Source organism: Apteryx rowi, unplaced genomic scaffold, assembly GCF_003343035.1.
Source record: "Apteryx rowi isolate R43461 unplaced genomic scaffold, aptRow1 scaffold_653, whole genome shotgun sequence".
In the NCBI taxonomy this organism is placed as follows: Eukaryota; Metazoa; Chordata; class Aves; order Apterygiformes; family Apterygidae; genus Apteryx; species Apteryx rowi.
Window position 1 is genome coordinate 400642 of NW_020450931.1, and position 24287 is coordinate 424928.

At 51.7% G+C, this 24287-nt stretch overlaps 1 protein-coding gene across 1 annotated transcript in view; it reads left to right on the forward strand.

Annotated features, from left to right (window-relative positions):
• Positions 1-24287, forward strand: part of VAC14 (Vac14, PIKFYVE complex component) — a 95306-nt gene that overhangs the window by 29732 nt on the left and 41287 nt on the right. Inside the window, exons 8-9 of the mRNA XM_026084897.1 lie at positions 2719-2869; positions 18423-18555. Of these exons, the coding sequence (XP_025940682.1) occupies positions 2719-2869; positions 18423-18555 (284 nt within the window). The remainder of the gene's footprint in view (positions 1-2718; positions 2870-18422; positions 18556-24287) is intronic.

Genomic DNA, 24287 nt, shown 5'->3' on the forward strand with positions numbered 1-24287 from the left:
CTCCAAGTATGTTATTTACCCAGCTGTGAGAACTTGAGACTCAAATTAGCGCCTTCCCCTATTTGAAGGCTGCAAATTCAACTGAACCATTTGATTAGACACCAGAGAATCTACGTAAGTGTGACTCTCAGGAAACCAGACATCATAAGTTCTTCTGCTCAGAGGGTTATTCTACTTTACGTGAAACACAGTCAGCCTCATTTTAACCTGCATAAGCAGGAGGAAAAATAGGAATGAGTTCTTTCCTCTGCAAGGATCGCCACCAAACTGAGAGCTGCCAGACCTTCTCTCTGCTTCCCACGGACACGAGCTGAGCCAGATCATGGCCTCCCTTCCCTATAAGAGGAGGAGAGCTGAAGATGGCAATGAGCTCCCATCCTTGACGGTGCCGTGCAAGTGCCGTAGGCTAAAGGAGCTGGACCATATTCTTCCTGTCCTCGGGGGCAGTGGTGTGGCTCCTTATTGCAAAGGTTGTTGTTGTCTTTTATTTCCTCCCCRGGGGAGCTGCAGGTTGTGACTTAATAATGTTTGTATGCATAGGGGCTTCCCAAGTGTGTTGGAGCCTCTTGTTTATCAGCTTGCAGAGCTGCTGGCGCTGAAGGTTCGTAGGCTCTTTCCAGCCTTTCCCCGCARCCAGCTCTGCAGCCGCAGCAGCCGCTAGGTGTTTCTGCCCTCCCTCGCAGTATTCCTGATGCAGAAAAGGTGTTTGCATGAGAGAGGGAGAGGATATAACCGGGCAATAAGAGTTTATCCAAAGTGGTGGTATGTTTGGCAAGGTGGCGGTCCAGTTGCAGGGCTCCTCGTGTTCTGGGCCTCCTGGCGAGCCGGCAGCAGAGCGGTTCTTGCATGGCTCCCTGCCTGCCAGGGCCATGGGAGAGCCGAGCTGCTCCCAGGCCATGGCTCTTGCTGGGTGTGGGTGGACTTGTACCTTGTCAGCTGTGTTCCCCTCTAGCCAAGGCTGTTGTTATGGCTTTTGTAAAAGGAAACACAGGCTGTAATCAGAGAGTAACTGCCACTCATGCACTCGCTAAATCAGCTCAATTTATCTCCTGCCTGTGCTCCTCACAGCTGGTGATGGTTGAATCAAGCTGAAATAACACAGTTCGGAGAAGCTCTGCCTGGAGTGTGAGGCTGGCCTGCTTGGGGGAGCAGGGCCAGAGACCTGAAAGAGGGTGACACCCTGGCAGGGGCCCAGCGGAGCTGCCCTCTTTCCTGCTTCTGCGTGCCAGGAGCCTCTTTCTCTCTGTAGAGCTTGGGTGTTTCCGTCCTGCTGGTGCCCTCTAACACTTGGGCACAGAACTGCCCGTCCTGCGAGCTCAGAGACTGCTGGGGGCTTACAAATCAACTGGAATGACAAAATCCTGCATTGCTTTCAGTGTCTTAAAATATCTGTACAACGGAGAAAACTGGGGGTTTCTATCATTCACATTCTTAGGGGTCACATTTTCAAGTTCTCCACAACCCAAAAAGACATACTTTGCTTTTTTTTGTTTGACAGGGAGGTTTCTTTGATGGCTCTAAAGCTAAAATTCCCAGATAACTGCAGGAATTGCAGCTCCTTGGAAAGATGCCCAAGGTTGTGCAAGAATGCATAAAAAGTCTGCAATGTTGTGCTGGTGGGAAAGGGGTGTTCAGGAATGTGTTATACTAAATGCTGATGGGTTAGACATGGCAATCAGCCCTTTTTGACAGCCTGTCTGCTCCACGTATGCCTGGTACACTCAGACGGTCAGGGAGGGCTAATGAAACATGTAGACCCAAGGACACTTAGATGAAGATGGACCCAAAATAGCTTCAGACACGAGAAGAGTTGGGAAAAAAACACCCTGTAATAACTTCCCCAGAAATGCTATATATAGGTAGCATAGACTCATTTAACTTGTTCTAGAAGGAAAGAGCTATTAAATACAGATGCCAACTCTGCCTCAAAGTCCTGAGCTGAAGACTGCTGAGTGGCAGGGTGTTCTGGTCTTGAACACCTCCCCGAACGTGTCCCCTGGCCCTCGTCAGGCAGGCTTGGGTGAGCTGGGACTGTGGCCCGAGCAGGTAGGCCTTGTGCAGGACCATGGGGGAATGTGGAGAGGCAGATAATCAAGCTGCTGCTGGTTGAAGCCCAAAATTGCCACAATCCTTTCCACCTGGTGGGCTGCACTTAGTGCTAGGGAGGCTCTTCTGGGTGCTCATCAGCTGAGAGCAACTACTGGCTGTTTGACAGCAGTCACCATCCTTCAGAGYGGGTTGCAGTTCGTAGCTGTTTGAGCTTTCGCTCTGTGCGTCGAGACAGCTTTGTGCTGGCCCGTGCTTGGGAAGGTTACCCCCACTGCTGCCACAGAGAGCATCTCAACGTGTCGGGTTTATCCCAGCTCTCTGGTTATGAAGGGGAGTGAGGATCTCCCTTAAGTAGGAAAGGGGAGAAGCAAGCCCTGGTGCTGATTGCATAAGTTTGGCTTTACATTCATGTGCTCCCTTGTGACTTGCAGAACAAGCTCTTGTTTTTTCCCTTTTTCTGTTTTCTGCCCCATCTCCTCTGCAACTGTTTGAAATTCACGCTTTGAAATTCATAGGTAGCCCTGTTTTCCCTTCAGCTTTCTTGATGTGCAGGGATTTGGCCCTGGCCTTTCATTCGCACCCTCTCTAGCAATGATTTTTTTTTTTTGCCTGCACCTGCCTCCTCGTCGCTTTGTTCCTGTTCACCCTGTACCGTCCGTCTCTTTGCAGGTTATCCTGAAGGACCTAGAAGTACTGGCTGAGATCGCTTCTTCTCCTGCAGGTCAGACAGAGGGACACGGCCCCTCTGATGGCCCTGATGCACGATCGAACCARGTGGAGCTCCACGTTCCCGTCAAAGCCAGCCAGCTGAGCTCCTCTGGTAAGTGGCCTCTGTGTTGCATCTCGCTGACAATGATCTAAATTGCAAAGCATGCTCTTGCTTCCGAGTTATTTCATTGCACTTGATGCTAAGTGGCACCTGTCAGATGTGGTCAGGCAGAAAGAAAGGCCTCTCTTTTGCACTAACAAATCAATATATCAATTCCAGCCCTGCATCGCTTGGCAATTAAGGAGTCTGCCATGAAGCGGGACAGGGGACTGTCTTTATTTTATTATTTTCTCTAGCTCGTGTCTTATTCCCTCTTTGGGTTTTGGTCACAGTCAGAATCCATGTCTCAGGTGCCCCAGGAATGAAAAGGTCAGAATCACTGAAAATGCCCCTGACCTTGGGTGCTAGTCTCTTCTCTCCTTGTAAAAGTCCTCAGAGCACCTGAGGGTGGCTTGGGACAAGATATTGTCTGCAAGCTGAGGTGCCCAAAACATAGATGCCTCTGCAGAGGATTTTAGCCTGTGCCTGTGATGCAGCGTGTTGCCTGTTTGAGGCTGCATGTGCTGGACATGAAGAATAAACTGCTACATTGCTCTGAGTGTCAGGTAAGATGTGAAGAGAGATGAAGAGGGACAATTCTATTGTTTGGGGACTTGGGGGAAAAAAAAAAGAAAAAGCCTTTCATAATCATTCCAGCACATCGGGAACTTTTTTCACCTTCCCTTGTCTGTGGCTCATCCTTTGCAGTTGGTTGGCTGCCCCTTCTCCTCTGCTGCTATTTAAGAGCCTCCCTATTGTACTGTCTAAGCCAGGTCCTCCTGGCCAAAGACAAGTTTCGTGTCAGCTTTGGACTGTAAACTTGGAGCAGAGCCAAGGCTGTCTCTCCTCATACCGTATGTAACCATGGTGCCTTGCAAAATCACCACTAGCAATGGAGAGCTTTTAGTCTGCTGCCCTCAGTCCTCCCTGGACTTTCTCTTCTCTGAAGGTCACAGATAACTTGCCGCTCCCTGGGCTTGAAAGGGTCCGTATCAGAAACCAGCTCAGGTTTTGAGAATCTCTTGGGCTGTTTTTTGCAAATCTACCTGACTCACACTTGCACACTTGTTATCTGTAGCCAGGCTGGCCTCTCTGATGGAGGGGCGGGGGTTGCAGTGCTGGCAACCTAATGAAGTGCTCTGCAAGTGTTATTGATCCTCCTGGTGTCAGAAGTCAGACGSTGTGGGTGGAGCAGCTCCTGCAGAGCTGGCCAAACAGCTGAAGAGCTGCAGTTTAGATCATGCTGATGGTTGTCTGAGGTTTCCTTCCTTGTGGATTATCTAAAAATAGCATGCTGGATGGCGTATATCCTAACGGCTGCCGTGGCCCCTTTTAGCTATCTGGAAGAGCAACTTGGCTTCAGTTATTCAAGTGTAATGTTGGAAAAGAATCTGGCTCTCTCCACATTTAGCAGATCTGCTGTAGCCAGAGCTCCAGTTGCCCCAGYGTGGAAATGGCTGAAATGCCATGCCGGTTGTAATATGCTCTCACTTTGTCACCCTGTTTCCTCTTCCTTATAACACATTGGAAAATTGATTGGTTTTTTTTGAAGTTATTTGGGACTGAGCTTTGCAAAATTGTTGGCTTTCACCCAAAAGTAGATGCTTTTGGGGAGGGGAGAATGAGCCAGTTATGTTCATTTGCCTTGGACTTTCTTTTATAAGGGAGGAATATGGCCCCTCTGCCGTCTGACTCTGACCACCCAGGTTTCACATTCACCCAGGTCTGGTGACTGAATGCCGGCTGCTTGGCTGCAGCTCTTAGAGGAGTGAGGGGTCATGACTAGGCTAGGACCCTCCTGGATTCCAGCTAGAAGAGTGGAGGCTCTTGAGGAGGGCGGGTTTTGTTGTTTGGGGGTTTTGGTTGTGTTTTGTTTTGTTTTGTTTTTTCCAAGTGGGAGTGTGGCTAGTAGAAATTCCTATGTCTGTGCATGTTCCCAGGGTAATGATGTACTGTTAGAGCAAATCCAAACGCTGCCCTGCAGACCAAGGAGTATGTGAGTACAGCCTTTCCCAGGGAGAAAAGAGGCACCCAAGGCCCTGACGCCAGAGACCACCAAAGAGGAGGTGTACCCTGCGAGGAGCTGAGTAACCGTGCTGCTCCACCAATGCAAGGGTGCCTGGATTTGTATTGGGACCGTACAAGAATATTCCCCAAGCAAACCTCTCTGTGCAGCTAGGCAGTGCACTTTGAGTAGTACTTAGAGTACTTTGGTAGTACTCTCAGAAGCAGGATGCAATCGCACCATTAGCACTGGTAGGGAAGGGAGGTTGCATRGTACCAGCGCTTCTCCCCAAGGTTAAATTGCTCCATTCCCTTCATCACACTTTCGACTGATGTGCCATCAGAGTTGTCAGTGGGAGGAGAGACAATTATGCTGGCCAAGTAATCTCAGGTCTGCTCCTCACCCAGATCTAAGGCCTGTGCGAGTGTGTTGGTGGTGGCTTTGTACGTAGTGAACATGGACACCCTTTAAAACTCTTGAGTTCGCAGCAGGTTTTCATTGTGCGCTCGCCATCACTGTTCGTACTCCAAGCTCTGCCACCCAAGGCAAGTGGTGAGGGCTACAGGGGAGGCGAAAGGGGCCCATGCCATGTTGTGGTCTTCCCCCCACTTCCGCTCTCTCTGTTTTTCCCCTCAGGATGTGTTTATGCAGTTGTTTCCCTGCTATTGAGTTTGGTTTCCTTCAGACGTTCGTTGATTAGTCAGGAAAGCAGTGTCCCACTTCCGCAGCTCGTTCCCAGCTCGAGTTTTTATTTAGCTGCTTTGTTCTGCAGTTACGTAAGGTTAGCTGCCCTCCGACGGCTTCTCCAAACACAATGAGCCATGGAGACTCAAGGAGCCTGGGCTGTGCGGTGCGTGCGAACCCCAACCTCCCTCCTCCAGAGCTGCGTGGAAGAAGACCTGCTTTGGCTGCCCCTGGGGAGAGTGGGTGATTTCTCACCTTGGCCAGCTAAATGTAGTGTGCTSCATGAGTCTGTGCTCAGTTATCTTCTGCCTGCCTTTCCCAGGGCTCTGTGGAGACCTAGCTGGAGAAAACTAGAATGAAACTTGTGTTTCTGATGCTGAAGGGAGTTGGGCACTTACAGCGCAATGCATTGAAGAACTCTGCTCATGGCAACTTATTACAATTCACATTCGAAATGTCTGAACTGCTCTTGGGGTGTCCACTCGTTCTTGCTGGCCTTAGCAGCCCACCTGTGATGAGGAGGTGGATGGCTAGCAATGCATCTTGTATCTTGCTTTAGGGACTGAAGCCAAAACCTAAGGGAAAGCTCCAAACTGAGAATGTCACGTGGTTGGTGATACATCTTGATCTGGATCTTTGGGACACAGTTTTCTTGGCATGGTAACTCACGGCATTCCCTGCAGGGAAGAAGGATACAGACTCAGCAAATGCTGCTGGCATACACAGCCCAGCTACAAGGACTGCTCCCTCAGGAGCCAGAGGAGGAAGCCTTGTAAGATGATAGACAGAGAGCTGCACCTGATACTGAAATACCATGTGGCAGATAAAACAAGCCCTCTCACCAAATGCTCTTCATCCCCACTCAAAACAAGTGCTGTGGTCTCCTGAGTCAGGGCAGTAAATCCAGAGTCGCCCCAGAGTGGCAAGTAGGTCCCGTGATGAGCTCAGCAGTAAGACGTGCAAGAGAGAGGCTGGGGCTGTGCCTGGGGAGCAGTGCGGGAGGGCTCCCCACACTTTTTGGGGTGATGGTACAAGCACCCATCTGGTTTGCACAAAGAGGTTCTCCACAGGAACACCCTGATGGGAATCCAGCTTTATTTGGGAACGTTTTGCCAGCCATGCAGAATTCAGCGGACAAGTAGCCAGCCAATGGCCCCTGAGAGGTTGTTGCCATGGATAATATAGGTATGAGCCCTCCAGTGTAGGTTCCAGCTCTGTTCTGCATGGGAGGAGAGAGCCCCCCTCCAAAAGGGTGCCGGCACCATCTGCTGCCACATACACGGTTAACTCCTTTGCACACATCTCTTCCTTCCTGCCTGCAAAGTTTTGTAAGGAGAAGCAGTTATGGCCCTTTGTTTTGCAGGAGGCACTTTCCTCTCAAGCTTGCTCCAGTCTCTSCTGCCTGGCTTCCTGCTGGAGGTCTCGGGGACAGTGGCGTACCCTCTGACCGTTTGGCAGTATAGGATGTTTACTGGGAGGCTGACTTGATGTGTGGGTGTGCTAATAAGCTCTAGGTCATTGCTTTCAAGCAATAGCCCATGGATATCCCAGGGGTCCGTGGATTATTCCTCAGGAGCCTGCTAAAAGTGACTGAGAAATCTAGTCTGTTGAGTTTAAACTTGCTCTATGCCCCCTGGAAAACTTGTAGGACTCCAGAGCCTGGAAAAAACTTGAGAATTGCTATTACAGGGGTTTCCCATGCACATTTTTTGAGGGTTTCTGTTCCTRGTGAGCCAAAACACTCACTTCAACTTCTCTGTCACCCGGCTTCTCAATCTGTGTAATTCATACGTCTGTGGAGATGGCAGTGTAGGGCAAAGTCCCACCTCCAGAGAGTTTCGAAAATGTTAGGTTGGCATCTGAAATCACCGGGTATGAGTCCATAGGCTGCCGGGGGTCCGTGAAGGGTAGCAAAGAGAAGCTGGCCTGTTGTCAGTTGGCTTAGGTTTGCTAAACTTAAGGTTTCTAATGATGGGAAAATTTTTAGAGGGTCTGCAGATTTCAGAGTTGAAAACTATGRGCTTGACTGCTTCCATGTGAGATAGGCTCTGGAAGAATCCTAGCAGCATTGAAATCTGGCACGGAGCAGGCTGCAAATGCTCTTCTGGGCCTTGCAAAGACCCTTTCTCTGTTTTTTGGCTAATGCAGCCTGGGAAGTTTCTGAACAGGGCCAATCTGATTGAAATTGGGCTTGGGTCTCAGACATCCTTGTGAAACACCATGAAGTGTTATTAGATGTTACATCTTGTTATTTCCAGGTGCTGGTTTAATCAGGCCATGATGAAAAGGGTGTTGCTAGTACTGCAGAACTTCACCTGTTGTGGACAAGGTGGAACAAGGGAGGGGAGGAGATGACCCCCAACGGTGAGGGGTTTCTGTGTAATGTGGAGGACAGAGAAGAGGATTAGGAGGTCACAGCATCTGACAGTGCTGTGTGATGGTGTTCCCAGTGGATGCTGCCCAAGATAATACTTTGGAACGGCATTGATAGGATGCTATGGAAAACCCCAGGAGATACAGCTGTCCAGATAGCAGCCGTAATGTATCTGGCATGCCTTCAGGCTTAGATCCCTCCTAAGACTGACTGTGAAAAGAAAGATGACAAGACAGGGGATTCCCCACTGAAAGCAGTGGTGCTGGCCTGGATTATTGGTCTGTAGAGACTGAAATATGTTAAGGAGATGTTGATCGTGTAGATACCTGTGACTTCCAGCCAAACATCCCATATGCAGTTGCTTTGCTGGACTGCCTCAGTTTCCCCAGATGTAGCATAGAATTTGGAGGTAAGGAGAGGAATAAGGTAAAGGCTTCACAGTTAAACTAGCAAAATAAACACTGATACATGGGAATAAAGTATTGAGAAACTCTCATATTTCCCTGTTGTAGAGAAGGGGAGATGAAAGTTTGGCATAGAGCTCAAAAGGGTGGGAAGGGATTTTCCTTCAGGTGCAAATCTGTGACCTTGTTTCCATTTTTCTTGGTTGCAGTGTAGATCAGAAATACCCCCCAAAAGTCCATTGCTTCTCATTCCTACTTGCAGGTTGATTCTTTCATGTGCTTCACCTTTCTATGTAGAGCTGCAGACTTCGGCATCCCTTCTCTGGTCCTTCCTCTACTACAGCAATACTAGCCTTGGCCCGCTTTAAGCTCACCACCAAACTTTAACAGCTAGCCTTCCTGCAGCTCTTCTGGCTGTTTTCTTCTCCTGTACCTTGTTTGAGCTATACCCCTGCTGCACTTTTGCTTATTGATTTACCTTGACAAAGAAAAATGATCCAATAGTGGACCCAAATGGATTTCCTAGGTAAGATAAGCACTATCATTGCCTACTGTCTTCATTCAGGGCAGGGACAGGTGGAGTCCCTGCTTGTCACCCCTGGAGTGGGGAGATCTAGAGGATCAGTGCAGCAAAAGCCATCAAAATACATCCATGTCTTTCCCTGCTCTGACCTTCAGTCCAGGGAAAACCCTGTTCTCACACTTCTCCACGATGCATTCAGACGGGAAGATCTCCCCCTGCACGCTGCTTCCTCTCCTCRAGCTGCAGGAGATGTAGCTGTCAAGGTCTGACATCACCGGGTGACTGCGAGGTCACGTTTTTTGCTGGCCCGAGAACTTCCTGATGCTCTCGCTGGGGAGGGTGATGTGCTCACCAGGCTGCTGCGCTGGGGTCAGGGCGATGAGTGGGGAGGAAGCCAGTGTGTTGCACTCCAGAGAGGAGGTCTGGTAGCCGCTTCAGCACGAACGGTTTGCAAAAACGCAGCAAAGCAAAGCGCAAGGCTTGGGGGAATTGCGGCAGCTGTACGGCGGGGGCTTAGGGCTGGAGGAAGGTTTTGCATGGATCTTGCTGAAAGCAGAAATACTTCTGTCCTAGAGACAGTGCCAAACCTCTTGCAACGCCCGAGGCAAGGCCCCTCTGCAGGCCACGGGAGGGCCTGGGCACCTCGAGCCTCTGTGTCTCTAAGCCGTCCTGGCGAGTGAGGCTATACTGCACCCCTGCCAGTTTTGGGACTGCCCATTGCGCCTCCGGCAACGCGGCTGTGACGTCGAAACCTCAGCAACTGCAAACCGCGGCTGTTTTGCGAGGCGTTTAACTGACCCGTAACCTCTCTGCTCCCAAGGGCAGCCAGGAGCGATGGGGAGAAGCGTTTGTGTGCCCAAGCAGCCCTGCCTGCGTAGGGAGCAATGTGGGTGCTGCAAAAACAGGCTGAGCGCAACCCCTAAACTTGTGCATGGTCAGTAGTTTTAGGGGGTTTATTTCCTCAGCAGCATCCTGCCGTGCAGAGAGGGGGGAGCTGACGTTTCTCAGAGCCCAGCTGAGCTGCCGACATGTTYGCATCTGTTTCTAACTATGACTCGCGCTGGGTTTTTTGGTTTTGCCTTTTTTTTACGGTTCTATTTTTATCCTGCTCTGTGAGGTTTCTCTGCGTCGTATTTGCAAAAGCTGAAATTCAAAACATCCTGGGGAAGGCTGCTTGGGGGAGACATTCTGCAGATTCTCATGTCTCTGCACTGGGTTTCACTCAGCAACATCTGTCGGCGCTGACTCCCACGCCGGCGACAGCACCGGAGCAGGGCTCTGCGTGTGTTAAACGCTCCCGACCAGGTCTGTCTGCTGGAATATTTGGACCGGCTGCTTACGGAGGAGCCAAAGGAGTTTCTTCACAGGGCCGCGCTGGAAGCGTGAGGCCCTGAGGAAGGCGCTTGGATAGGAAAGATGTTCAGTGCACGCAAGGGAAGGAGCGATCTCGGGCTACACGCTTCCTGTGCRATGTTGCATAAGTCACTTAATCTCTCCCTGGTGGTGATGAGGATGAAGGCGCTTCCTCGCTCTACGGAGGGCTTGCAGTTAAATGCGTTAAGGATTGCAGGGTCCTTGAGCAGTGCCGTGGCAGGAGGATCGCTGAGGATCGAGATACCGCCCTTGCAGCCTTTTCGTGACAGTATAGACGCGGTATCCACTCCGCTGTGGCCTACACGCGGACCCTGCGTGGGTGCCCTTGGCTGCCTCGCTCCCCGTAACGGGAAGGATTGCCAAGCTCTTAATTTCACTGATCTTCTCCTCCCCGCCTGCGCCAGCTCAGAGCAAGCTTGTGTGTCGCTTTGCAAAGCCAGAGCTACATAATCCCCGCAAACGCCTAATCCGCTTCCTCCAGTCGTGGCCGTATTCCTCGAGGCCGGCACCGGGGTGAAGTCTGCTCCCCTCGATGCGGTCTGCGAGGATGGCTGCCTCCTCCCRACGTCCCGGCTGCGGGCTGCCTTTGCGCCTCCGATGCCGTCTCCCACCCTTCTCCCACCCCTGCGAAAGGCAGGACCGGGGCCGGTCGGCAACAGCACCCGGCTGCTATTGCTCCCACCCGCTGGTTTCGGCCGGCAGCCACCCTGCCCTAACGAACGGGTGCTGGGAGCTTCGTGTCCGGGGCTGACTCTGCGGAGGAGCATTTGGGCAGCTCCGATCCTGGCTAACGGCACTCTCGGATGCAAGCGTTAAAGCAAAGCAGACTTCTCCCCACACCGCCCGTATTTTCGAGTTCTGGTCTGCACTGAAATTGCTTCAATTATGGGTTGAGGTAAATCACTTTAGCTCAACCGCTGCAAGTGCCCCTGTGGATATTCTTTAAACAGCTTATGCAGATTTAGCTCGCTTCAGAAAGGAATCAATTTTAGTCAAATCTCATTTAAATTTGTTTTAAATGGCATTAAGCAAGTCCACACCAGTTTTAATTAAGACCAGTTTGAAACCAATTAGGGTTAAATTAGTGGGACTTGTGTGTTCCACAGTGGTGAATTTTGGTGTTTGGTGAACAAGAAAAAAAAAACCACCCCAAGCTARTGTCTGATTCTGTCGGGCCTCTCCCGGAGCAATTCGGGGACACTTCTTTGGCCATCGCAGGTTTTGAGACTGCTCAGTCCATCAAGCCGGCGGATCGTCTGAATGTTCCAGACAGCTGTACAATATATATTTATAAGGGGCCTTAATATAGATTCCTAATTGCCTGTCTCTTTTGATTTATGACGCGGCCACATGAGCGATCGGAGCGTACCAACGGCGTGAACCACAGGTGAGCGCGTGGAGCTGCCCGGGCTGCACGAGACCTCGGCAGGCGAGGGAGATGCGCGCTGTGCTGCGCTGGAGCTGGCGTCCAAGGGGGAAGCCGGGGCTGGCCCGGGCGGTTCAAAAGGCACATTCGGGTTTCTGGCTCTGCCCCAGGCTGTGACTCTTCCCTTGGAAAAGGTTTTGTTGGCCCTGCCTCCTGGGATGTAGGATGATGCTGTAGTTGTTTAGGAGGTACCTTGGGTCTGTCACATGGAAAGCAGTGAGGATCCACGGTGGTTGTAGGAGTTTGCTGCTGCAATTTCCACGTGCTTTTTGAAGGCTGTTTCTACCGACTCTCGCAGGCAGCTGAAAGAGGAGAGGAGCATTGCAGAAACCTGGCAGTGCCCTTTGCAGCAGTCATGCAGCGATCTGGTGGGCTGCATCGCTGCAAGCAGCAGCCTTTTGCTGCGACCTGGAGAGATGGGAAGGCGAGCTCCAAGGCTCCGGTGGGCCAGGGCTCTGGGAGAGCAGCAGCTCCGTTCTCCTCCAGCAGCTCCAGAGTCTTAACCTTCAGGTCTTAGGGAGATCAGCCCTTTCAAGGGGGAGGTGTGCTTTTTGCAGCCTTTGCATTCAGTTGGGGGGGTTATGAAAAGGCTTTATCTTCTGCTGAACCTCCTTTTCTCCTTCCTTGCAGCTATTACTGGTTTGGCCAGGTTCAGCACATTCAGTGGTTGCTTTCTGCCATAGCAGTTGTGAACTCCTTGGCCCGTGAGTTCAGTTTTTAGCCTTTTAAAATCATGTTAGGCAAAGTGGAGAAAAATTGTTTGGGATGCGATTGTGTATCTACCCTGGAGACTCACAGCTCAGCTGACAGGAAGAGGTTGGGACCACACGCTGTGCCCATGCTTAGTGTCACTGCTCTGATGTTCCTGGGGGCCAAAAATTCCCATTTGTTCTTGTCACAGCTGATATGTAGGGTTGACTTTGTCATTCCTCTGAGCAGGGATCTTTCCTCTTCCAGCTCACTCCTCCATGCCAATTAAAAAAAAAAAAAAGACAGCAGAGCCGTGGCGTTTCATCAGCCCTGCTTGTGGTATGGTATGTTAGCAGCCGATCTGGCAGGTTACAAATCTGCAAAGTCTCACTTTAGGGGAAGGGGGGAGGTGCAAACTTCAATTAATTAAGCCACAGTTTTCTTAACACTTCTCTCTGCTTGTCTCTCATGCTTCGTAGAAGTGCTCCAAAGCTGATCCTGCAGTTCTGCCGTGCCAGCRTGTGCAGCAATCCCGCTACGCTGCGCGGTAACCCGTGGGGCTGCAGGCTGAGCAGCACCAGAGCGGTACTGCGGACCGAGGGGCATGACTGGGCTGCAAGGTCCATGGAGAGGTTACATGATGGAAAACAGGTTGTGAGCCAGTTCCTCGATGTCCTGCAAATCCAGGGCAGATGGGCTTTTGAGCAAATGGGAAGTTTGGACGGTTGGGAGCCTTTGCAAGAGAAATGTCTTGCACGGCAGCCTGTTTGGAGAAGTGTTGTCCAGTCCCTTTCGATCTCAAGCTGCCCTGGCTCCCTTCCCTGAGGTCCTGCAAATCAAAGCAAAACCTGAAGGCAGAGCCACGGTGTGGCATTGCAGTGTGGCGTCTCTGTAGGGCAGCAAGTGAGTGAACGGCAGTGCGTGGGGGCTGCTGCAGGATCTGATCCGGGAGCCCTCCGAGCTAGCCGCATGCAGCTCGGAGGAACGGAGAAAGGGGGAGGCGAAGACGTGCTGAGCCAGCACTGGGAGCTTGGGAGCGAACCTCTGCTGCGCTTAAGTGAGATCACATACRGCCACCGTGGTGAAGCTCCCCAGCATCTACCTCCTGGAAGCCCTCTTGCAGAGGACCTGGAGACCCAACTGAACTCACCTCTCATTGCCACCAAAGTGAGTCTTCGTGTTTAAAGGTAACATTTCCCATAAGAAAGCTTACTAATGGCTGCAGATAACGCTTGACTGCCTTGAGTGGCTCTCAGGAGCGCTAGCAAGATGGACTGCTCCACCAGGGTGCTGCTCAGAAACTCGGGGCACGCTCTGGTGGAAACGTTCCTTAGGGATGCACATAACCACTTGTGTGTTAGGTAGGCAAGAAAGCCGAGGCTTGTTGAAGAAATGAGGGTGTGCCAACTGTGTGTTCCCTTTTGAATTCGGTCTCAATGTTCCCAGAGGCGAAGGATAAGAGAAGTTCCCTGAGGCACGCAAACCTTAGCATCACGCTTTCTTCTGCTGAGAAAACAGGGCTAAGTCGTCTCCATGTTGTTGCCATCTCTGTGTTCTGGTCCCCCTGCCCTCCGTCTTACTCCCAGCTCCCGCACCCCTGGCCAGCTTTCTCCAAATTGAGCAGGAGGGTAGTAGCCTGCCAGGGGGAAGGGATGGTGCTTTTCAGGAGCCACTGTTTCTGAATCAGCATGGACTAAAACAGTTAACTACCTTGGTAGCTGACTTTGAAATTTGCTTCCAGGTACTGCTTTAATTCTCATCTCTGGGCTACTTAGCGCAGCAAATTGCTTATTAAATCCGTTGCTTCTGCCTGTTAGTAGCACAGGCTGCGTCTGCTTCCCCTGCTCCGTCCCCAGGAGTGATCTGCATTTGATGTGCTTACCCAGAAAGTTCTGGCAAACTGCACCCAGCTGTGATTCAAAGGAAGAAGAAGACAGAGTCGGAGCCTGGAGTTTGATAGTCCTGCAGACTGCAGCCTGGATCTGATCTCAAAGGTGATTCTGGCTTTTGGATACCCAGTTGCTCTAGAGGGTCCTTGCGAGTGTCCAGTGTGAGATGTGGGAGATATTGCACCACCCCAGAGGGCTGGTCTGACGGTGCTTCCGGCTCAGCYGCTGACCTGTCTCATGCCTGCATGCTTGGCCACAAGTCTTCTGGCTTTGTCCTGTACATGTCACTGCTGGTGCCCTTGTGACAGGAGAGCTGCCCCTTTGAATAGCATAAAAATTGCTGCCTCTGCCTGTTCTTTACTTGGGATGTGTCTAAGATGTGCAATATTTTTGACTTTCAATAGGCATCACTGGAAGCTGTGCAAGAAGGCAATAAGAAATAAAGCTTGCTTTGCTATCCAGTGCGAGTTAACCCAGATCTGCCGTAAGAACTAGGCAGGAGGGCTGCTAGCTGCACTGCTGCTAGGAAAGATCAGCCCCGGTAGCAGTGCAGTCCTTGGAGCTCTGAGGGTCCAACGGCYGGATCAGAGACATGATTGTTGGAGTCCTGAGCAGGGAGAAACCTCAAGGTCAGACCTTCCCCTGGACAGCTTCCAGGTTGGGGCCTTAATATCTGATAGGGGTCAAGGTGTGATGTCCTTCCTGCCTGCTGTTACCTTTTGGGTTTCGATGCGCCTCTGGGTTTGGATATCTTGGGATTACTTAACGAAACAAACAATAAATATTAACTTCTCCAGCTTTAAAAGCAGGTGTCCATCTGCTGTTCATCTCCCCCTTCCCTCCCTCCACACCGGGAAGACAAACAATGCTGCCTTTTGAGGCTCTGCCCATTTTACAGATTGGGAGATGCAAACCAGAGCTGTAACCCGCACTGAGTAATGGGCAGAAACCGTGGCCTGCAGAGCGCCGTGGTTTAAAAGCAGAGCTGTTGCATGTGGTGTTGTCTGGACTGTTTCTATTTTCAACCTGCTTTTAAACAATGCTGAACAGCTGTAATGATTACACGTAGAGCGTGGCTGTATTTTCACTCTGGGTAATCTGTGCCTTTGAACAAAYGCACCTTTGTTTTGGCATGTGTTGTCTCAGTAATATAATATTTTTGTCCAGATCACCTTACCTGCAGCTGAGAGGAAACACAGTGCTACAGTTAGCATTCGTTCTCTGGAAGATGGCAGTTTAAAAGCACAGTTTGGGGTTTCAAATGCACCAAGAGGGAATTTGAATCCTCAGATCCAGTGGGAAGGAGGCACCCATTCCTCTGTGGCAGGTTATGGTCCAAATGATCTCTTCTTTCACTCTCCCTGTCCTCTGTGCGTGTTCTTGTGGGATGTGAAATCTGTGGCGGTCTTAGTCTGGGTYGAGCTGGGGCGGCGGAGGTGGCCGCTGTCCCCTGCCGTTCATCACCGCCCCCTGGATTTGCTGCTGGCGCTGCCCTGCCTTGAGCGCTCGCTTGCCRAAACGCTCCCGTGCCTGGGCGCTGCCGCGAAGCGGGTGCAAACGGGTGCAGGCAGCGCGGCAGGGCGACGGCCGTGCCGCTCGACGGGACCGTGAGCRCTGCCTCGTCCGCGTCGCTGCACGTCGCGCCGGGACGGCCGCCAGGACCAGACCAGTCCAGGGACTTTGCCATCAACCTGAGCTTTGGCTGTTTGATTGCATTTTTAATTGGCTGCTCCGCGCTCTGCTGAGCCTCAACAGAARCAGACAACAGACATAAATCAAACTCTTCAAGTTTCCGCTGGCGATCGGATGGAAATACAGCGCTGCTGACTCTTCTCAGGACTCTTTGGGAATAGCCTTGTGGTGTTTGCGTTTGCTGGCTCGTATTACGGTTAGACACTTTTCAATCTTTTTGCAGGAAAAGTTAAGGGAGAGAGCTCTTGTTGCAAACTCCCCTTTAAAATGCCGGCGTCAGGCGTTTGCTTCGAGCGCTGTCCTGCTAAATAAACGGTCTCCCCTAAAGTATCACTGTGGGAAAAACAATCTTCACCTCTCAGCTCCCTGCACTTCAAACACTTCAGTTTTGGTTTCCCAGCGGTATTTTTTCTAATGCTGTCTTGAGCATCCTGAAGTAGGAAATGCATTTTTCACCCCTCCCTGGCTACCCGCCCTGCAAACAGCCTTTTATCGAGTTACAACTTTTTGCTCAGCGAGATTACGTTTCTGTGACCTGAGGCTTCTCCTAATAGCTATGTGAAGGCTCTGCAATCCGGGCAGCGGTAAGGGGGTGCCGTGCAGTCACGAGAGCGCCGTTCTCATAACGGGGATATATGGTAAGACGTTGAGCAGGGCAGAGCCTGGAGCCCTGCGGAGTTAGGCACCACGAGCTGCAGGTCCCAAAGCGAACACGCAGAGGAGCTGGGAAGGAGACCTAGCACACAAGATGCTGGGCTGTGAATTTGCTGTATGCTGCTCCGTCTGAGCTTCTCCTGCGCGGCCCTCGGAGTGCGTTGTGCAGTGTGGTGGGGCTGACACCAAGCGACTTTGCAGAAACGGTCTTTGGCCATGGCCAGAAGCCGGGGTGGAAGTTGCCCTCCCGTGCAGCAGAGCCAGCAGAGCGGGCGCGAGTGGGTTTTGTGGGCTGCCTTAGCCTAGCCCGTCCGCGAGGGCTGTTTGGGCTGACCTGCCTGTGCAGGYGTCGGTGAGAGCTGCCCAGGTCGGCAGCGCTCTGCTCCCGCCCGGGCTTCACAAACCAGCAGCGTTATTTAGCGTAATACGAGCAACTTCCAGGTAACTGAGCCCAGCAGGACTGGATTTTATGGCCTTGAGTTTGGCTATTGAGATATGCTGTAGCGGGGACCAGGGAAGTTGGCGGTTCGGCGCTGAGGTTATGAGCGGAGGCATGCCGGCTCTGCACGTCCTTCTGGACACGGGTGTCTTGAGTGCGCTGCTCCCTTTGCTGTGCTGCTGGAAATCCTCCAGCCCCAAGCAAAGTATCCAAGGAGAAAACATGAAAGAGCCTTACAAGTCTGGAAATGCATTAGATCGGTGTGGGAAAGGAATACTTGCCTGGTACGTCAAAGCAAATCTAAGCTTTCCTGACCACACCATCTCTCCTTTCCCTCTCTCCTCTGCTTGGTTACACCTTCCCATTTTCAGACCCTGACCCTTAGCTCCCTGCCGGGGGACCTCCTTGTACCTTCCTTACGTGGAGAGTCCAACTGCACTCAGTACCTGCAGTTTTCTTCCTTTGAGACTTATCGGTATGATCTGTAGTAGCTGCTGCCTCGAACTGAAGTCGTCTTTGTTGTCAACAGTAAGGCTCTGGGCAAAACCTAGAGGATGCTGTAAGAGCAGTGCGCAGGATTGTGTCCTGCTCTGAAGGTTTCTCATACCAATGAGATCCTGGACAGACCAGATTTAAAACGTGCTCTGGAAACGAGGATGCCTGGGTCCTCCCCTCTTCCTCAAGACAGGAGGGACAGCTTGTTGCTCACGGCAGTCGCTGGCCCATGATCTTCTTTCCCCCTCGTACAGCTGCTTTTGTTATAGAGGGTTTTTGCAAACAGAAAACAAAAGAAGAGCCTGGTTCTGGGTATAATGTGTAAGCCTGGATCTCTCCTGCTTGGGACATGTGTGTGTGGCACCAGTGCATCAAGTGGCTCCTGCCTGCGGGAAATACAGTCACTGAACTTGAACCTGCAGCTTGCTGTGAGCCAGAGCTGCGTGTGTGTGTGCTGTTAAGTGCACGCTGCGTTTGGGGCGTCTGCAGCTTGTGGGGATTGGATTAAAAGCTCCTGCAGTTCACAAGCAATCTGGTTTTTGGGGGGAAGAGTGTAAGTGCCATATCCAGGGGTATGGGAGTTGCTATTTATAGGGCTGATGTGGAACCTCGAGCACCCCTTTTCCTGTGCACTACTAAAATTGAACAGCTTTGGGGGTGGTCTCCCCAAAAGGCCTGTTCGCTGGTTCTTCAAGGGCTGGCAGTGCTGCGAGATGCTTTCTCCTGGGACGGAGAGAGCTGTGACCAGGATAGTTCTGCTTGCACAAAGCAGACGCTGTTATACGAGGCTTAGAAATCTTGCCTTGCTGCCCCTTCCCTTCTCTGGTCAGTGCATTTTGGGGGTCTGCTCTCTGGCCGAGACTGTGTATGCCATGTCCTGACTCGGCTGCTCTGTAACTCCCTGTCTCCTCCGCAGGTACGAAAGGTATGGAGTGTTCTCCCTCCACCCCCACCATGAACTCCTACTTCTACAAGTTCATGATCAACCTGCTCAAGAGATTCAGCAGCGAGCGGAAACTCCTGGAGATGAGAGGAGCGTTCATCATCAGGTCAGAGTGCCCTGCTCCTCTTTGAGCTTTGCCCAAACCTTCAAGCACCTCCCTGGCAGGGTGGGCCAGGGAGGAAGGGTTTGAACAGTCCAAGCGAGTGCTGAGCTCTTTTGGATCGCCAAGAGCCAAAACCATTTCTGCAAGCCTCCTTGGCTTGCTGGTAGTCGAGGCTGACATTTTTAGAGCACACGGACTTGCCTTTCACATGTTGAGACACCATATTTTTTGCTCCCATCCCCTGAGGCAAAGTATCTCCTTATTAAATAGTGTTGTCGGATCCCGTTTTGTTAAGACACAAACAGACCAGCTGGAGCATGAAGACAGGCTGTTGCTCAGAGTGCCAAGTCAACTGAATTCTTTCACCTGGGTCGGTTCAGGGTGCTGCAAATAAGCATAACTTGTGTTGGGCACATGACATTTGCCCGGTGGAAGCCCCTCATCCATGAAGGCCGTGTATTTTGATTCACAGAGTCATGCAGTTGGTAGCCCGAGGCCAGGCTGGTCACTTGAAGAGAAGGCAAGGGTAGGAGAGGAGGGGTAGTCAACATCTCGGTGTCTTGGGCAGGTTTTGCTCTGCTTTTTAAGGAGCTGTGATTAGGTGGTGGATGCTGGAAAAACAAGCTTTGGGACAGCTGGCAGAATGTAATCTTTAATGCAATGAAATCTGGGGCAAGGGACACAAATTCCTCAGCTCAGAAATAATTGACTTAATGGTCAAGGCAAAAAAAAAAAAATCAGGCGTTTGGGGGGAGGTGGGGGCAGGACTCTGTATTTTTCCTTCCTTGCTTTCAGTGAGGTGGCATCGAAATATGCTGAAAGAGCATGAAGCCCAAAAACACTCCCATGGAAGAAGACAGCTGCCTCTTCCAAGGCGGAGGTATGCGTGAAGTCCTGGTCAAGGGTCCCAAGTGAAAGATGAATCACTTCACCAGCTGAGAGCTGTGATCAGAAATTRCAGTGTGTACAGCTCTCCAAATCAGCTAAGTCAAACCTGCTAATAAGTTGTAACTGCTTTGCATTAGCAAAGCGTCCTGAATTTGACTCTCTGCAACAATTTGTGCCCAAGTCTTCAGGCAGCCTTGAAACAGTGCTGAAAAGTTAGCGCTAGATTCATCTCAGTGAGCAATTAGTGTTGAGAGGAAGCGTGGTAGATTGTGCTGAGAAATACTGCTACAAAAACAAGATGAAGTGTGGGCAGGACAGGATTGCAACGACTGTTTCATCCGCAGTGCAGGGATTTAGGAGATTCCCCCCGCCACCTTCTTGCCTTAAAATTTGGTGCCTTATCCCAAAGACCCTTTGAAAAAAAACTATTTTCCCCCACCAAAATCTAGCTTGGTTTTAGTCTTAAGAGTCTGGAAATGTTGAGTTTAATCACATAGGGATCTAAGGTTAGGACAGGAAAAAAAAATCCCATTTTTAGTGTTCCCCCTCTTCTCTACAGTCTGCAAAATGGAAGCACAGCCCGTGGTTTGAATGAGCGGCCCTTGAGAGGCGAAGTGGCCCTATTTCTCGCTAAAAGGGCAGGGCAGCTGGGCCTGGTCAGCGCAGTGAGCCTGGACAGTGTCACGTTTAAAAGTTTAAAAGTTCCCCTGTATCGCAATCATCTCAAATTCTTCCCTCCGGCTCCAGCAGGATGAGTCCCTTGGCTACCAAGGCAGGCTGGGCTGCTCCCAGCCCATAGCTGGCAGCGTAATTGGACCAGCTCACGGCAGCTCAGCAGACTGTGACTCAATGCCCCAGAATCCACGCTTGCAAAAAATCCCGATTAGTGCAAAAAAATGACTCTAGCCTCTGTCTGAAGTCAGTCACATTGTGGCGTGCGTGTAAGAGATCCAGGGGTGTCTTGGTGTGAAGCCAAAGCAGCGGTTCTGGGAGGGATGAGCCATGGCCTCGGGTGCTCGTGACTAACTCTGAAACCTAACGAAGACTGTTAAAAGGCTGGTGTTAACTACATCTCTGCCGCCTCCAAAAAAGTGAGACGGGAATAGAGCAGGAAAACTTTTGCAGGACTCTGTGGAAAAGATTGATGTGTTGCCAGAGAGACCCACTTAATGTGGGAGCCTCGTGGTGCTATTTTTAGCCGCTTTTCAAATTAAAGCCATATGTGTTTTCCTACAGTATCTCTCTCCACTGTCCGCGAGCAAGTTAGCTGTTAACGTAGGGTGGGGTGAGAAGGCAGCCTGATGTTTGACTTGGGAGAAGCTGATGATTTTTCAGCATTGCCTGGAGAGCACAAAGTGAATATTTGCGAGATCTGAAGGGGCTGTGTTAAAGAGCGATCCTCCCCCCCAGCTGATACAAGCTTCTTTGCTCCCCTTGGGCCCTTCGTTCTCCCCTCGTCTCTGAAACCACCGGTGCCTTTTCTGATGGCCAGCRGGCCCAGGAATAACGAAGCTTGACCAACCTGCCGCTTGGCAACTCTCTGTATCCAGGCTGGCGCAGCAGCGAAGGAAAATAAACCAGTTAAATTTAGGCAATTATTTCCAGTCGAGGGATTAGTGCTTAGTGGAAAAGGAAATGTGCGACAGAGCTTTAAAACACAGCGCAGCAATTTTCCCTGCCGTATTGCCAGTGCTGTCAAGGCTGGGCAAAGACGAAGGTCCATGAGGTCAGATGGAGGGTCCGCAGTAAAGGTGGTTTATTTTGTAACCCAGCTCATGCTTGTTGATGTCCWGTTGCTGACTCAAAAGGACTTTAGTCTCGCTTCTGATAAGTCCTTGGAGTCCCAGAGATTATGGCACGCTGCGTGCTTGAAGACCAGGAACGTGATCTGGTCCCCAGCTGCCCAGCGGCTCGGCGAGCTGGGACGTTGCCTCCAAGGAGCTGGGTGGTTTTGCCCRTGTCGAGTGGGGCTAATGCACGAGGGCTGCCTTGGGATCTCCCTGCAGAAGCCGGCGCTGCCGCCCATCTGTGCAGACAGGGAAGAGCCAGGTTCTCCCCRCACCTCTCCTTGGGGCGCTGTGGGCTTTGCCCAGCTCTCCTGGCGCAGGCAGGGTGCTCTGGGGAGCAGCCACACGTCTTCCGTGCCCGCAGCAGCCCTTGGACCGGGTCCCGTTTGCCACTCGCTTGGGCTTTCCCGTCAAGCAGAGGATCCGTGGGAATCCCCCCGTTCTTGTCACACTGGGGGACGCCACTGCTCCCCTGTTCCCTGCCACTCTCACCTCTCGGGCTTGGCAAGGTGTTTGAGGACAACATGCAAGGTGGTTGCACCATCAGCAACCCCGGGTAACTCGAGAGATTTTCCGGGGAGGCCAGAGAAGACAGGGGGRAGCTAGCTGGAAGCACAAACTATCTTTAAAATAACTGGCAAGCGGCTCCAAAACCTGCTGCGGTTCCCCTCCCTCGCCCCCCRCGCGCCAAGGCCAGCAGGTAACGTGGCACCGTCGAATGAAGGAAAATGCCATCTCCCGGTCCTGGCCCGCTGCCTTTCCCTGGAGGGAGGCGATGCACCGCGCTCGGCCCTGCGCTGCGGCGCCGGCACCCGAAGCGGCCTGGCTCTTGGCGGGAGAGCTCGCGGAGGCTGAGCCTGCGGACGCGGCGGAGCTGGTGAGCCGGGCTGGGCCCTGGGAGGAAGCGAAGCGAAGCATTCGGGAAAGGGCTCTTCAAGGCTCTTCAAAGCTGCTTAGTGCACACTTGACTCCGGGGCCTCATAAACACTTAGGAGAGAGACCCTCTTTGTGCAAGGACTCCCGCTGCTTTGTTGAGGGAGCTACGGTGGTAGCAATCATCCAGAATCCTCCGGAGAAGACCAGAAGGGATATTTATTTGCACAGCACTCTCTCCTGGGAAGAAAAGCCTTTTCAAGCTTCCTACCCCTCAAAGAGCCAGAAAGGCAGCAAACCTGACTTCATGGTCTCTTCAAGACTTTCTTTGCCTGGAGTCAGTTTTGTGCATCTCGGGAGACAGGGGTTTCCTAGGGGGCTCAGTCTCACATTATTACTTGTGACTTTTTTTTTAGGCTCAAAGCCAGTAAAGTAATTCTGTCTTAAGAACCTTGTTTCAAACTCCGAGCGCTGCCTCTTCCTTTCAGTCCAGATTTGTTTTCCTTCAGAGGTAGCTCAGAGGTGGTTGTCAGAGGCAGGAGCGTCAACCTTTTGCAGTTTCGTAACTGTTACCTCTCACCTCCATGTGCAGCCCAGAGACCTTCCAGACTTCTCACTAATTAGGAGATTTCTGCCTCTCTGCCCTAGCTGGAACATGGCAGGGAAGGAGTCCTGGACTCAACCGAGCCCTTAAGCAAGAACAAAATATTCACATTCAGCTACTGGCCTCCTGATTATGGCTTTGGAGCAGCACAAAAATGCAGAGGAGCTTCCAAAGCATCACATGGCTCCTTGGATCCACGCAGGCGTCCTCAAAGCAAGAACCCCGGAGGGGAATAGCATTTCCGCTAAGGCTTGTTGGGTCAGGAGGGAGGCAAACGGCTGAGCTCAAAGTGGCACCTAGGTGTTCAGCCCCCACCATCTGAAGATTTAGGGGCTGGATGTGAGGCCTGCCTGTTGGTAGCACCTCTGTGGAGTGCRGGGATTAAGCGAAAGGGTGTGCACTACCCCCTAAACATCAGTTTTGTTACTCAGAGCACAATTTGAGGAAAGGACTGACTAATCTAACAGCTTGCTGCCGTTGGAAGGAGCCGTCTTCTCGCTCGTCACTCCCCAGGTCCTGGTTGTGCAGCCCTTGTTCTGCCCATGGAGTTTGTCTGAATTTTGGGAGCTGGTTTAGCTGAACCCATCGCAACAGCAGCTAACTTTTGGCTGGCTTCTGAGATGAATTAGCCCAGGTGTTTGTGGCCATCGTGGACCGGCAGAATTAAACTATGTCAATATATGAACCTTTATGGGTCTATAGGATGTATTTGAGTGGTCAGAGGTGTCCCTGTGCATATTGTGGGTGGCTGTTTCGAAGTGAAAGGCTTAGGTTTTATGCCTATAGCGGCCTTTTTGTCTCTGAACAGTCACCCCCTCGAGCAAGAGAGGGTGCCTGAGTCAGCAGTGTGCTCTCCAGGCACCTGTGGGCAGAGGGCCCGTTCGCACGCGTTGTTCGAGCTTGTTTTACAGATCCACTCAAATTCCCTTCTGCGCAGCCCCTTCTTGCGGGGCGGTGACGGGGCAGGGGGGCATTTTCTGGTGTTAAACTGCACTGAACTGTACTTGGAGGTGACTTTCTGCCACGTCATCGGCAATGGAAAGGAGCAGGCTGCAGGGCTGGGCGGGAAGCGGAGATGACAGCGAAGCTGCCAGAGCTGCTGGCGTTTGACCAGGGTGTTGTGTTGGCTTGGCTTTGACCGTGATTTCGATTTAGCTCTAGGGGACACTTGAACACAGCAGGGGGGTGGGCAGGCGGGAGGGTTGGTTTTGCATCTGCTCTGCCAGATATAGGCTAGAGCAGATAAGGTTGTTCAGCCAATTTACGGCATTAGGTGGGGACTTGGAAAATCCCGAGTCTCCTGATGAGCCGCTGGTTTATTACTAATGCAGAAGGAAAAAGTTCACCTGCAGAACTGGCTGTAAACCCTGCGTTTTTGTTGAAGTCTCAAAGTCCTGCCRTGATCATGTGAGTGGAGAGCTGGCCCAGTGCAACCCGGCGTGGCTCGGGACGCTTAGGGAGCAATGCATGGCCTGGAAGGGCTTGGGCAGGGAGTCTTGGAAGATGCCTGATGGCTTCAGCGGCTGCTGGGGAAATCCTAGCTGTGGGATAGCAAAGAAGACAGAACCAGGGAGAAACATCTG